The 12,949-nt window shown below is 44.8% G+C and overlaps 6 protein-coding genes across 7 annotated transcripts; 2 read left to right on the top strand and 4 right to left on the bottom strand.

Annotated features, from left to right (window-relative positions):
• Positions 1 to 2,641: 2,641 nt before the first annotated feature.
• On the bottom strand, positions 2,642 to 3,903 carry LOC133844844 (uncharacterized). Its single transcript, XM_062279110.1, has one exon. It carries the CDS (start codon positions 3,883 to 3,885, stop codon positions 2,743 to 2,745), a length of 1,143 nt encoding a protein of 380 aa, XP_062135094.1. The 5' UTR covers positions 3,886 to 3,903; the 3' UTR covers positions 2,642 to 2,742.
• A 91-nt stretch (positions 3,904 to 3,994) lies between these two features.
• Positions 3,995 to 5,158, bottom strand: LOC133844845 (uncharacterized). Its single transcript, XM_062279111.1, has 2 exons — positions 4,979 to 5,158; positions 3,995 to 4,913 (listed from the first exon to the last, which is right to left on the bottom strand). Exons 1-2 carry the CDS (start codon positions 5,006 to 5,008, stop codon positions 4,059 to 4,061), a joined length of 885 nt encoding a protein of 294 aa, XP_062135095.1. The 5' UTR covers positions 5,009 to 5,158; the 3' UTR covers positions 3,995 to 4,058.
• A 682-nt stretch (positions 5,159 to 5,840) lies between these two features.
• Positions 5,841 to 7,252, top strand: LOC133841193 (mitochondrial E3 ubiquitin protein ligase 1). Its single transcript, XM_062273532.1, has 4 exons — positions 5,841 to 6,028; positions 6,084 to 6,667; positions 6,721 to 6,928; positions 6,986 to 7,252. Exons 1-4 carry the CDS (start codon positions 5,924 to 5,926, stop codon positions 7,103 to 7,105), a joined length of 1,017 nt encoding a protein of 338 aa, XP_062129516.1. The 5' UTR covers positions 5,841 to 5,923; the 3' UTR covers positions 7,106 to 7,252.
• Positions 7,160 to 9,735, bottom strand: LOC133841192 (FGGY carbohydrate kinase domain-containing protein). Of its 2 annotated transcripts, XM_062273530.1 has the most exons (7): positions 9,644 to 9,735; positions 9,066 to 9,531; positions 8,112 to 8,980; positions 7,899 to 8,049; positions 7,762 to 7,836; positions 7,462 to 7,680; positions 7,160 to 7,398 (listed from the first exon to the last, which is right to left on the bottom strand). In XM_062273530.1, the coding sequence occupies exons 2-7, from the start codon at positions 9,249 to 9,251 to the stop codon at positions 7,249 to 7,251; spliced, it is 1,650 nt and encodes a 549-aa protein (XP_062129514.1). In that variant the 5' UTR covers positions 9,252 to 9,531; positions 9,644 to 9,735; the 3' UTR covers positions 7,160 to 7,248. The 2 variants fall into 2 exon arrangements, with proteins under 2 accessions (XP_062129514.1, XP_062129515.1); XM_062273531.1 differs by lacking the exon at positions 9,644 to 9,735 and having other exon boundaries at positions 9,066 to 9,586.
• Positions 9,736 to 10,098: 363 nt separating this feature from the next.
• Positions 10,099 to 10,861, top strand: LOC133841194 (uncharacterized). Its single transcript, XM_062273533.1, has 3 exons — positions 10,099 to 10,207; positions 10,281 to 10,518; positions 10,590 to 10,861. The coding sequence occupies exons 1-3, from the start codon at positions 10,188 to 10,190 to the stop codon at positions 10,767 to 10,769; spliced, it is 438 nt and encodes a 145-aa protein (XP_062129517.1). The 5' UTR covers positions 10,099 to 10,187; the 3' UTR covers positions 10,770 to 10,861.
• A 129-nt stretch (positions 10,862 to 10,990) lies between these two features.
• LOC133843199 (adenosine 3'-phospho 5'-phosphosulfate transporter 2) lies at positions 10,991 to 12,710 on the bottom strand. Its single transcript, XM_062276640.1, has 2 exons — positions 11,427 to 12,710; positions 10,991 to 11,368 (listed from the first exon to the last, which is right to left on the bottom strand). Exons 1-2 carry the CDS (start codon positions 12,467 to 12,469, stop codon positions 11,209 to 11,211), a joined length of 1,203 nt encoding a protein of 400 aa, XP_062132624.1. The 5' UTR covers positions 12,470 to 12,710; the 3' UTR covers positions 10,991 to 11,208.
• Positions 12,711 to 12,949: the final 239 nt, after the last annotated feature.

The following is a 12,949-nucleotide window of genomic DNA, read 5'->3' as shown; positions in this document are numbered from 1 at the left end:
AAAATTTGAAACAAACTTGATCTGCGTGCAAACATAACAAATGCTGTCGAAAAAAAATTATAGCTCTATCTCTTATAGTCTCTGAGATCTAGGTGTTCATACGGACAGACGGACAGACGGACAGACGGACGGACGGACAGACGGACATGGCTATATCGTCTCGGCTGTTGACGCTGATCAAGAATATATATACTTTATAGGGTCGGAGATGCCTCCTTCTACCTGTTACATACATTTCCTGCCGGCACAAAGTTATAATACCCTTCTACCCTATGGGTAGCGGGTATAAAAATATCTACCAAATTAATATACCGACAAAATACTAAGAACATAAGAATAAACGGGCATGGCTATATCGTCCCGCTGTTGATGCTGATCAAAAGTTTTTTTTAAAAAAGTTTTTTTTTTTTGATGGGGGCCCAAATTTAAAATTTCCTTTTACGCGTATAAAAAATAGTTTTGGAGACTCTCTTTATCTTTATCTTGGTCCTATCTTCGGTATCACTCTACCACTTTGCATCTACTCGTATATTATTTAGGGAACTCACGCAATTCAAACTTCCTATACTGCAGCAGATAATAGTTACTATATTTCATTGAATCACTTGAGAGATAATCAACATAGACAAAGCCCGCACTTGATAACAATTTTAGTCAGAAATCGTTATATTATTTATTAATATAACTTTCATGATAAGCGTGGACAATTTACCGGTAAAAATTCTGTGGCAAACAGAGTTTAACTCTAAAGTCGAAGAACATGCCTTCTGGGCAAGCGACGTAGATTAGTTCTCCTTGATTGCAGTAATAAAAACCTTGCTCCGTATCTCCAGAAAACACTTGATACTCCGTACAGTTTTTAAGATCAATACAAGCCTGTTGATACAAGTCGAAGATGCAGCCTGCTTTGCAGCTCTCATAATCCAATTTTCCAGCATTGCAGCTATAGAAACCAAATGCTGACTCTGCTTCATAGAGCTTGCTATCCTGGCAATCCTGATTCTCAACACAAGCGTGCAGCGTCTCATCGAAATATTTGTTCAGCGGGCATTGTATATACCTCAGTTGGCCATCGATGCAGTAGTAAAATCCATATTTATTAATCTCAGTTACCATTTCACCCTCTTGGCAGCTTCTCGGCGGTTGAACGCACACTCCCATGTTGGGCTCATACACCTTATCGTCGAGGCATTCCATGTAAATCAGTTTGCCATCCAGGCAGGTATAGAAGCCGTTAGGATTCTCCGCTGGATAATGGACACCTGACTGGCACTCCTCAGCCAAGTCAATGCCATGAACGGTAAGAACTCCCAGCAGCAGAAGTAACAGCTTGGTGAAAGGCATTTTAAAAACTACTGTCGAAATGTGCCTCAAGCACACTTTAAATGTCTAGAGATAAAACTCTGTCCAGATATGATAATGTCATAATCAGGAAGATAACCCAAATGATTTAAAAATCAATTATTATACTATTATTTCTTAAATAACTTGGAGAATTTTAATCGGATCGAACAGATCTTTTTGGAACACTTAAAGACTGTTTTTATTGTATGTAAAGAAATAAAGCTCCAATATTTATATTTTATTATTTATTTGATTACCAAACTTATTGCATTTAATTAGCCAACACTTAGGAAATTGAAGATTTGTTTAGTGTATTTCATTTTAGCAAAATAATTAAGCTCGCAGTTGTATATTTTTTGTGATTCGAAGGTGTTTAAACTTAACCTGTATTTAGAAACCTATAGACTTTGTGACATCGTTGACACTAATAATATTAGACAATTTGGAGACTTTTCGTTATTTATAGTATTTATTTATATTAAGAGTAGTTGAAGTCCTTTACCATGTTACATTTTATAAAAGTAATTTAATATTTACTTTGTTTGTGCATTTATGAATAACTAATTCAAAAATTTATACATTTTTGTATCAATGAGCATAATAAAAGTTGTAACTTTTAAGAGATACATATTTAGATATACATATGTAAATTTATTAAAGTACTACTCAAAAATAGTAACTTAACACAGTTTCGCATCAAGTTTTATTATCAAGTTGAGCAAAGTTGAAGGAAGTCAACAAGTCCCCCGCACACAAGTGAATTTAACCAGATCAAAGATGTGGTTATCAGGACAGTTCCCACGCTGCACAGCGTCACCTTTGGCCGCGCAGTGATAGAAACGATTGCAATCTGTCAAGTCACCAGATAGACCAATGCGTTGGCACTTCCCAAGTACTACTAAGTTATCACCGGGAGAAGAAGTCGAAGTTAAAGTTGAAGAAGTCAAAGGCGATGAAGTTGTAGACGAAGAAGTTGCAGAGTTTGAAGGTGGCTTGCCATGACGACACACAGAGCTGTGGGCATCAAAGTAAGTGTTTTCTCCCGGACATTCCTTTTGCAACAACACACCATTCACACAATAGTAATATTCATTGTCTGCTTCCGCAGCATACAAAACGCCATTTTTGCAATTATCAGCAGTGACAACAGCGATCAAAAGTAGCAGCGACAACAACTTTGACAAACACATTTGAAATACTGTTCCAACCAATGCGAAATAAAGTTTAAATACATCAGCTATGGAAACTTAAAACCTTGACCAGATATGATAATAAAATAATTAAATTATTAAAACAGTGACGCTTGCATTTGAAATTTATTCATTTAGGAAAGTGCAGATAATACATTATTTAATGATAAACAGGGGAAGAACTGAAAATTAAGAAACCGTTTCTCTATCAAAGGTAGACAGGTAAATCTCTCTGTACACAGACATCGCGCTGTTCATCGTAGTAGGCTGTCTCCGCGGGACACAATTGGTAGTGCAGTTGTCCCTTAACGCAAGTGTAGAAACCAGCAGCTGTCTCGGCAGGCGAAGTGCTAAAGTCCCTGCAAGTCTCCGCCAACTGGCGACAGGCTTGAGCATCCTCATCGTAGTAGTACTTGATGGGACAACGCTGATAGATGAGCTGGCCATGCAGGCAGTAGTTGAAGCCATACTTGCTATCAGCTATGGAGGATTCGCCTTCCTCACAGCTATCCGCATTGTAGCGACACATCTTGAAGACGGCATCGAAGTAGTGACCAACAGGGCACGAGTGGAAGGCCAGCTGACCAGCATGGCAGGCAAAGTAGGCATTGGCATTGTCCGAAGCGAAGCGTTCACCATCTCTGCAGACCACAAGCTTCCTATCCAGCTGTTTCTCCTGTTGCTGCTGCACGGCTCTTGTCTGCACAGGAGAACTACAACTGAAACCATTGAAGGTGTAGCCATCGCGACACTTCATCATCAGCGGATAGAAGACAGTCGGCTCGCCCCATGTCTCCTCCTGTTGGCAGATATAATAGTAGCTACTATTGGCAGCCCAGACGCCAGTCTGCCCCAGATAGCTGCAGCTGTATTGCTTTTGCGAACACTGTTCGCTGTCGCGTGGCAAGCTGCAGCTTTGCGTGAGCAGCGAGTAAGCTGCCCCATTGGTGCACTGACGTGGCGTGTCCACGTTGGCGGCACTGCACTCGTGGTAGCTGCGACAGTCGTAGGGATCGGGATAGATGCCCTCGCCCTGGCAGTAGAACTTGCCACGCACCGGCACCTTGCATCGTGGCTGCCACGTGCAACCGTAGGTCTCCTCGTCGCTGCAGTAGAAGCCACGTTCCGACTGGCAACTGGACATCTCCACAGTTTGCCACTGTCCGTTGATATAGGAACAGAAGCCCAGTGTGCTGCAGTCCACGCAAATGAAGCCAGCTAAACGTACATCCTGGCAAGGATTCGTCACCAGTTCAGCGGAGTCGATGCCCAGACTATAGTTGAGCAGCACCCTTCCTTGGCAGCCAACGAAACCGACACTTAGCAGTAGCAAGAACTCAACAGAACGCATTTCAAAAAACTTTTGAAGGTGACGATCGCAGGAAGGCAGCTTAAATAGAGCCAAGAAACAAGAGAACCCCAAAGATAAGCAAAAGATTCCCCCGAGACGAAATGTAAAACTCATAATTAAAAGATAATGGCAACTGGTTCATTACACATACAGATTGGCAATTAACTCTTAAATTAGCACGTGCCAAGCACACAAGACGAGAGCTCGGGTCGGAAATAGGTGCCATCGGGGCAATCCTGGTGCTGCAGTTGTCCATTCTTTGTGGAGCAGAAGAAATACTTGCGACAATTGGCGCTGTCGGCCATCAAACCGACATGTTCGCATCTGGCGGGCATCACAGTGAAGCCATTGTCATTGGGATCAATCGATGGAGAAAGAGTGGGCACCACCGATGAACTGTTGCCGGGGCGACATACATAATCCGAAAAGATTTCGCCGTCGTTGCAGCGATGCAGTGATGGATAGGTGACCACAGTGTCCTCGGCATTTTGATTCACCGTCGACTTGCAGACGTAGAAGATGTTCGGATTGCTGGGCCAAGCTGCCACGTAGCCCACATGGGGACATTGGTATTGGGGCTGAGTGCATACGGCGCTGTCCAGGGTGAGGGAACATTGACCGGTGCGTGCATCGAATGCCCTGTCATTGCCACAGTCGACGGCAGCCGCAACGAGCACAATGTCGAGGAAATAGCACATGTGGTATTTCTGGCAATCGTAGGGATCGGGGAAGATGCCTTGTGAGGTGCACTGGAAGTTGCCTTCGATGCCAAAGGGATGGCACGGTCCAGTGGCATTGGAGCAGGTGCCCAGGCGTATGTTGCAATAGTAACCGTTGGCCACATCACACGATTCGACGGGTATGTTCACCCAGCCGTTCGAATGCTGCACACAGGTGGCGAGCAGTTCACAGGACTCGCAGATGGGTCCAGGAGTCTGGCGACCTTCACAGCTGCTCGTCTCCCTGGGCTGGATGATGCGAGTGGTTACAGTGGCGGCCGTAAGTAATGTGATGACGTTGAGCACAAGCTAAGTGTGATAACATTAATCAGCATATTATTCAATTTCAGTAAACACACTTTTCGAGATCTTACCATGCTCCACAATAGCTTATCGAAGGACATTGTGAGTTAATTTGTGATTTAATTTGTTATTTTGAAACAGGTCTAATTGCTGTGAGTTACTTCAATTGTCTGAATTGATAGCGTGGCTGGGAACTACACAAAAGAAGTTTGACTCACAACCCAAAAATATAGCGGACGCCCAAAGGTAAAGATATCTTCTACTCTCCCACCATAATGAGAGCTGCTCTTTATATCAATTCGTGTGTATCTGTGTGAGTGTGTATGTCTTGCGAAAGTAAGATTACAGCCACAATAACAACTACAGTGATTGGAATGCCACCATGATGATGATGATGATGATGGGTAAATGGTTCATATTGACACACAAAAAAAATACATTGAACAATGGAGCAAATTCTTAGCTTAACGGCAATTGAAAGATGTAACTGTCTTACTGTTGTTTCTTAGTAAACAGGGAAACACTTAAGCGGTGTACAAACACTTAGAAATATCAAATATTTACATAGCGTTTTTTTTTTTTGATTGGATGCTTGCCAATTTAAATTTAGCGCGCAATTACATTTAAAGCTTCGATATCATCGATATCGATAATATAGCTTTTCAAACTGTATAATTTCTTACCGAATTACAGAATAGCGACATGTGGTATGTTTTTTATGCGGTTAAGCAATTTTTATCTAAAATTTTCTATTTTTGAATGATATCTGAGAACTGCACTCTAATGGCATTGAAGAAAAAGGTAAACAACTTTTTTTAACTTGGAAGTATCAATTTGTTTCAAATGACGCGCGCCTTAAAACTGTGCAAGCAACTAGATTCCAGTTATGGGCAAATTCAGTATATTGGTATATTTAAGATATGTTCCTAATGGTCACACAACGACAATAGATTGACACACTAGTCCTCACAATATTATTATTATTAGTAGCTTTAAATTATTTTTACCTATTTGTAATGGACTTTATACACGAATCAGTGGCGCTGGGCGTCGATCTACTCATCCTGGGGCTCTGTGTGCGCGAATATGTGCACTACAAGAACACCGCCAGAGTGCTTAAGGTAAAGTCCACTTCAAAAGCAGCGAATGCATAATCAAATTGTTGTTGTTTTGTAGGAAGCTCCACAATACACCATTGATAAGGAACTTAAATCCATAGTGGGACGACAGCAGGACAAAAAGATACCCTATGCCGTCATACGCGGCACAGTCACGCCCATCGGCGTCCCACTGCGCAGCGCCTACGTGCCCAGTGTGAGCGGCGTGCTGCAAATCGTGAAGCTCCACGAGCATCGTGTGATGCGCGCCTTTGCCGGATTCTGGGCAGAGCAGCGCAAACTGCTGCATGAGAGCGTCAACGAGATGCCGTTCGAGTTGCGACAACACGATCATGGCGTGGAGATCGTTGACGCCGTGAGCGCGGCTGTGCTGGATGTGGATGTGGTGTATGACAACTACGAGTCCACGTCGCTGTCGTTCTTCGATCACATCTTCGGCTTCTTCACGGGCGTGCGCCAGAAAGGTCTGCAGACCACGGAACAGGTGCTGCGCGACGGCAGCTTTCTCACAGCCATTGGTGAGATTGAGATGGATGGCTCCACGTTACGCATGCAGCCCTCGAAGCAGGGACCTCTCTTCCTGACCACTGCCACCAAATCGACGCTGATCAAGCGCTTTGAGGATGCCAAATCCTCAATGCTGTAAGTGCTTACAGTTTTCCTAAAACTTGTGTCTTATTTTCGATTCTCTACAGCTTCAAAATTGTGCTGTGCAGCAGCATTTCCATGGTGCTCGTGGGGCTGATAGTGCGAAAGGTGTATCGCAAAAAGAAACAGGAACGTGAAGAGGCCAAGATACGCAGACGCCTCGAGACAGAGCGACGCGAACGTCGCGCTCGCAGCAGACCGCACACACTGTCGCAGGATCAGCTCTGCGTCGTCTGCTCCACAAATCCCAAAGAGGTAAGTAAAGTGTACGATACTCTGAAAAGTTCCACCAATTATTTCCCACATTTGCAGATTATTTTGCTGCCCTGCGGACACGTTTGCCTCTGCGAGGATTGCGCACAGAAAATCGACGTTACCTGCCCCGTGTGTCGCGGCCACATTGAATCCAAGGCGGCGGCATTTATCGCTTAAGCTACGTAGCAACCCCAATTCCACGTGTACCTGTTGTCAGTGTTTGCCAAAATGTTTGTCTAATCTCAATTAGCGTTTATTACTGAGCAATTTTCGTGGATTCATAAAATTCGTTTTGACGTGTTCGACTTCGTCTCCGTCTCTTAAGTCTGCCTGCCCTGCATTATGTCTCTGTACTGGCGCTGATGTTCCAGCAGCTTGAGGAACACCTTGTACTTGCGATTGTGCAGCTCCACAGTGTCGGGATTCGGCTTCAGCAACTGCCCAGTGCCGCCCATGGCTTTCGAGGCGCTCTATGGGATTACACGCTCATCAATTAGTTTTCCTTCATCCTCTCTCTCCCTCTGTACACTTACCTCCACGCTGTCGTAGTGTCCAGCGGCGGCAGCGCCCAGAGCAGCTGCTCCGACAAGCACCATCTCCTGTTCGTTGGGTATCAGCGCGGGCAGATTGCAAATGTCCGCATGGCACTGCACATAGAGTGGATTCTTGGCCAGGCCACCGCAGAAGAGCAGCGTCTGGAACGCCGCTCGCTGGTGCTCGTACAGATTCTCGATGATGTGCCGCGTGCCATACTGCCACAGAAGGTTGCAACAATTACTAATAAACATAAGACACAAAGAAAACTAACTTAATGTTGTAAAAGTTCAACTCACAGCAAGAGCTTGGGTGAAGGCCAAGTACTTGATGGCCAGAGATTCAACGCCGCGCGTCATGTCCAGACCAGTGATCTGCCAAAAGAGAAAAAAGGAGGACAGTTAAGTGGTGTACAGATTGAGGTGGCCTCACTTACTGTGCCACGCAGCGTGGCATCTGCCACCGGAGAACGATTGCCATGCAGATCCGGCCACACATGAATATCCTGCGTCAGGCAGTGCACACTGCTAAATCCACGCTCGGCAGCCAACTTTTCGAGCAGCTTATTCAGATGTTGATAGATGAATCTGCAAAAAATCGTTCACATTGTCGTAAGAGAAACCACTACAAGGATGTGGCAACCACTCACTTGTCACCGCCCAACTTCTTGTTCAGCGCAAAGTAGCATTCGTGTGTCTTGAGCACATGATCCAGCAGATGGCCGGCTACGGACTGACCTCCCTCGTTGAGGAAGTAGCCTGGAATGATAGCATCCTGATAAGGACCCCAGATACCCTTAGCAAAGCAAGCGTTGCGTGTGATGCTCATATGGCAGGTGGAAGTGCCCGCAATCAACGCCATCTTGCCCTGCACATCATCGTTTTTGCTGCTGCTGTTGTCCGCCCGACAACCAAACATGCCCAGAGCGCCGGCGTGAGCATCGATCAACGATGTGCTGACCACGGTGCCCACTTGCAGGCCCAACTCGTTGGCTGCACGTTGAGACAGTCCCTTGCCCACCGGCTTGCCTGGTGGCTGGACATCGCTGCCAAGTGCTGCAAACTTATCTTTGGTCAACTCTTCGAGATCAGCGCCACGCAAGAACTCGCTGTTCCAGCTGTGCGCTGCCGCATCGTAGTTCCACTTGCAGACCACAGAACAGAGCGAACGTGTATCCACTTCGGTGGCACGCCACGTCAGAAAATCAGGCAGATCGAAAGCCCGCCAGATGCTGCCATAACTCTTGGGCAGATGCCGCTTCAGCCACAGCAACTTGGGTATTTCCATCTCCAGCGACACCTGACCACCCACATACTTGAGGAGTGGATGCTTAGCAGCATTGATCTGTGCCGTCTCCTGCTCGGCACGATGATCCATCCAGAGTATGATATTTTGCTCCGCAACGCCGCTCTTGCTCACAGTGACGGGAGTTCCTCCATTGCCGAGGATGACCAGCGAACAGGTGGCATCGAAGCCAATGCCCTTCACTTTCTGTTTATCGACACCCGCAATAACATGCTGGATGCAAAACAAACGTAATTTGAGGGTTAATCTAATCTCCTTGTTAGAGGTTATCAGCAGACGTCGCAGACGCCCCACTTACCTTGACGACCTTGCAAATTGCCTGCCAAATGTCTTCGCTGGATTGTTCGTAGTAGTGGGGCTCGGGTGTCCACGTTTTGATCGCCTCCACAGCCTGCTCCTGGACACGCCCGTCGGCGGCAACGAGTGCTGCCCTCGCACTTCCCGTGCCCACGTCCACGCCCACAAAATACGCCTGCTCAGACATGTTAGAGTAACTTCTATGGCTTGTTGTGCGCCTTGCGGTCAAATAAATGTTATTAAACCAAACTCGACGACCACCCGACGTTGACTGATAACAAATACGAGCCGAGCCGGTTTGTCGTAGATCTCTCACCCACAGTCGAGATACGTCAGTATTGACTGGTTTATTAGGGGACGGGCTGGGGTTGAGGAAGTGTTCTGCCTGCTGGAATTCCGATATACTACTCTTCTGTCAAGTCAGCACACCTCAAATATTACCCGAAACTGTCTGTGCGCTAGTCTCGCTATATTCAACATTTTTTTATTATTATTAATTATAAAAAGTAGAAAAACAAACAATTTAATTGATGTATATCAAACAAATGAGTTATTAAGCAATGTAGATCATTTACTCACCGTGGCTTCCGCTACCTGCGACGCTCACGAACTGAAAACACGCTCGCAAGTGCGACTTAACTTATTTGAATTTTTGAATCGCTCAATTTACTCGCGCCGATTTTGCCTTCCTCTCTCTCAACAGCTCTCTCTATCGACCGATTGCACTCGACATCAAGGTCACGATCAATCGGCTGCGTTGCCACTTGAAAACGTGACTTCGTACTTGCAGCAATAGGGCAACACTGCGTGAGTTTTCCAGGCAGCGCTTTAAAAATTTGCGGAATATGTATTAGCAAATATTACTTAAAAAAAAACCGTGAACGTAAATGTAATTTCTTTAACAGTTATTAGCTGTTATATTGTAATGCCAACAGAGCCATAAAGAAAATATAGTTTGCACTCGTGACTCAACTTATTCAAAAATTCAAATCTCAATTTACTCGCGCCTAATTGCTCATTCTCTCAAGCGAACTTTATCGACCGATCAATGGGCAGCCTTGCCATTCGCCAACGTGACTTTGTGTTTGAAGCAGTCTGGCAACTCTGAAAGCGTTTGTTTACCATGGTACGCATTAAGAATCGGTAAATCAAACACACAAATGTAATTTTTTTATTGTTTGCACTCTAATTAATTTGCATCCACACCCTTTATCAGTTATATTGCCGTGCAAATAGTGCCACAAACGCCAGTGCAAACGCTGCGCCTTAACGACAGCACGCTGTCCAAGTGCCTGCTGCAGAATGTGGAAAAATATTATGGTGTCTACGGACTGGGATTGTTGGAGCACGGTTTCCGTGTGAAATACTGCAATGAGCGTACCAAGATTGCTATCATACGTTGCATTCACCGGGGCCAACGTTTTGTGTCTAGCATTTTGCCGCTGATAACACTCGTAAGTATTTATCGCCTCATTGTTTACACAAATCGCAATTATCATTTGATGTGTATTTGCTGTTATTCTAGATTGGAGATGTTCGCGCCAAGTTCCGCACTCTTTATGTGGGTGCCACGGTGATACAGTGCAACAAGTTCATTATCAAGCATCAGAAACATTTTCTGGACCGCATGATGGGCCAAACGGCATCGGCCAAGGAGCGTCAAGATCTCTTCAAGCGTGTAATGGAACTCGACATGGAGAGATAGCTGCATGCAATTTTATTTAATTTCAATTAACATAAACATAGTTCAACTAGAAAATAATAATTATTTGTTTAATAAATAATAAAATCTTTAATCAATGATTTCAAAGTTGATGTCATTTCTTTATTATTCATAAATTGCTGTTTCTTCCTTAAAAAAAGTCAAGTATAAATTAAAGCGATATTATTTAATATCATTTGTTTATTGTAGAAATTTAGATATTTACAGTTGAGTTGAAATTTGAGCTAAAATCATAAACAAAAATTCGTAATTTTTGCGTCGAGAAATACAGTGATAAATCAAAATACAATATGATTTGCATATAATGTATATGATCTTTGCAAAAAGATTTATATCTACTTAAGCTATAAGTATATAGTACAATACGGTCCAATTCAACTAAACAGATTAAGATTAAGAAGTATTTGTTTTTGTTCACAGATTAGACCTCGATAAGAAATTTGCGACTCGGGGAGCGAGGTGAGAATCGCGTACTCAACTTGCTGAGTCTGTGCTGCAGATCGGTGAAGGTCAATTTGTTCTTTTTGCTGTAGACATTGAGGTAGATGCCCAGTACCACAATAAGTCCGGACCACAGATATCTGCAAAGGATCAGGGTTGCGATTAGATGGAGAAACATATAGCAATGCGTTTACTTACTGCACGGTAAAGGGTTTGCTGAAGAGCACAAAGGAGAAGGCAATGGTCACAGCCTTGCGAGCTGTGGTCACCGTGGCAGCCAATGGAGCGCCGCTGCTCCTGACTAAGGCCAGTACAAACTGTATGCCCAAGTAGCCGGACAGGCTGAAGAGAAAGCCATAGCCAAAGGTCTCCAGTGGATGCGCTAAACAGAAGGCAAAGCCACTGAAGAAGTTGCCGGTGAGCAGCATAATCACAAACAGATAAACGAAGCCCAGTCCGTAGGAGTAGAAGACCACCTCGCTGCTGGGCGCCTTGTGCTCACGCATCGCCTTCTCCTGGACATTACCAATGGCTGCATCGCAGAGTAGCGCACCCGATATCATGGCCACTCCCCAAGGATTGAAGTTGGGCGTCATCTGAGAGTCGGCGAGCGTAAACCAGGCGAGGCCAATACACATACACAGCGCGGCAGCAAAATCGAGAGGGCCATAGCGTTTGCCCTGGATTAGAATACTGCCCACAAGCACCGGGATTAGCTTGCAGCATTTGAATATCACCTGCGTGGGATAGTTGAGATAACCGAGACTGGAATTCGACAGTCCCATGGTGCCCAGCGTCAGGGCGGCGAGCACAAAGTACGTACGAAGCGGTATGCAACGTGGCGCCGGCTCTACACTCCACAGATTTCCGCCAAGTAAGCGATAAGCCTCTAGGCGTCGCTCCACCAGTCCAAAGCCAATGTAATAGCCAAACTGCACGAGTGTGAGGAACCAACCGTAGGGCTTAAAGCCCTCCACCGTGAAGATCAGCTCCTGCAGATAGCCATAGAGTATGTATAGGATGAAGACGCCGGCACAGCTCAGCAGGAATTGTGATGTTCGATTGTAATAACTTAGATCGAAGCATAGAATGCGCATTTCCTGTGTGGGAGACGGCTTCGAGGCGGATGATTTACGAGCAGCAGAAACAGGGGTTGCCGACTGTGCGTCATTGTTGATACTGATAACACTGCTGTGCCCACTATTTCCATTTCCACTTCCCGCTTGACTATCGCCGGCCATTGTTAGTGTGTGTATGAGTGCTCAAGTGCTTTCGTGTGTGTGTCTTGCGTTGGGTTCTTTCGCTGCTTAATTATTGGCACGCATCGATTGCGTTATTCGCTGTTTTGGCGTTCTGTTACATCATCAGTGCATGTCAGACAATTTCTAAACCACAAAACGTTCGTTTCAAAAAACTGTATTTTCAGTTTGTTTATGATGCACTTGCTGGTCGCTCGATAACGCGATAGTGCTCGATACGTTGGTGCTGGACCAGCACTGCTGGTAGTTGAATTGGATAAATATCGAACAGACAAATCGATTTGTTGAAAGCTTGGGAAAGCTCTTTGTGTATATTTCAGTATTTTTATACCATGAAGTATATATAACGTCTTTGCGGCTGTGATGTTATCTAAATATTGGTATTATTTTCCAAACTATTGATGTTAACATTAAAGTTTATAATTAAAAACATTTATGGCTGCACACATCAAAGTTATTTCA

Source organism: Drosophila sulfurigaster, chromosome 3, assembly GCF_023558435.1.
Source record: "Drosophila sulfurigaster albostrigata strain 15112-1811.04 chromosome 3, ASM2355843v2, whole genome shotgun sequence".
In the NCBI taxonomy this organism is placed as follows: domain Eukaryota; kingdom Metazoa; phylum Arthropoda; class Insecta; order Diptera; family Drosophilidae; genus Drosophila; species Drosophila sulfurigaster.
Note: the sequence above shows the minus strand (reverse complement) of the source record. Positions and strands in the feature narration are given on the sequence as shown.

Excerpts from the sequence above, each read along its gene's own strand:
- LOC133841194 (XM_062273533.1), top strand. The coding sequence starts at position 10,188 with ATGGTACGCATTAAGAATCG. Across the intron at positions 10,208-10,280 it reads ATGGTACGCATTAAGAATCG|TTATATTGCCGTGCAAATAG; the intron begins GTAAATCAAACA and ends ACCCTTTATCAG. Across the intron at positions 10,519-10,589 it reads TTTTGCCGCTGATAACACTC|ATTGGAGATGTTCGCGCCAA; the intron begins GTAAGTATTTAT and ends CTGTTATTCTAG.
- LOC133844845 (XM_062279111.1), bottom strand. The coding sequence starts at position 5,008 with ATGTCCTTCGATAAGCTATTGTGGAGCATG. Across the intron at positions 4,914-4,978 it reads ATAAGCTATTGTGGAGCATG|CTTGTGCTCAACGTCATCAC; the intron begins GTAAGATCTCGA and ends TATCACACTTAG.
- LOC133844844 (XM_062279110.1), bottom strand. The coding sequence starts at position 3,885 with ATGCGTTCTGTTGAGTTCTTGCTACTGCTAAGTGTCGGTTTCGTTGGC.
- LOC133841193 (XM_062273532.1), top strand. The coding sequence starts at position 5,924 with ATGGACTTTATACACGAATCAGTGGCGCTGGGCGTCGATCTACTCATC. Across the intron at positions 6,029-6,083 it reads ACACCGCCAGAGTGCTTAAG|GAAGCTCCACAATACACCAT; the intron begins GTAAAGTCCACT and ends GTTGTTTTGTAG. Across the intron at positions 6,668-6,720 it reads GATGCCAAATCCTCAATGCT|CTTCAAAATTGTGCTGTGCA; the intron begins GTAAGTGCTTAC and ends GATTCTCTACAG.
- LOC133843199 (XM_062276640.1), bottom strand. The coding sequence starts at position 12,469 with ATGGCCGGCGATAGTCAAGCGGGAAGTGGAAATGGAAATAGTGGGCAC. Across the intron at positions 11,369-11,426 it reads AGCAAACCCTTTACCGTGCA|ATATCTGTGGTCCGGACTTA; the intron begins GTAAGTAAACGC and ends GATCCTTTGCAG.
- LOC133841192 (XM_062273530.1), bottom strand. The coding sequence starts at position 9,251 with ATGTCTGAGCAGGCGTATTTTGTGGGCGTGGACGTGGGCACGGGAAGT. Across the intron at positions 8,981-9,065 it reads CAATTTGCAAGGTCGTCAAG|CATGTTATTGCGGGTGTCGA; the intron begins GTAAGTGGGGCG and ends TTTTGCATCCAG. Across the intron at positions 7,837-7,898 it reads ATGCCACGCTGCGTGGCACA|ATCACTGGTCTGGACATGAC; the intron begins GTAAGTGAGGCC and ends CTCTTTTGGCAG.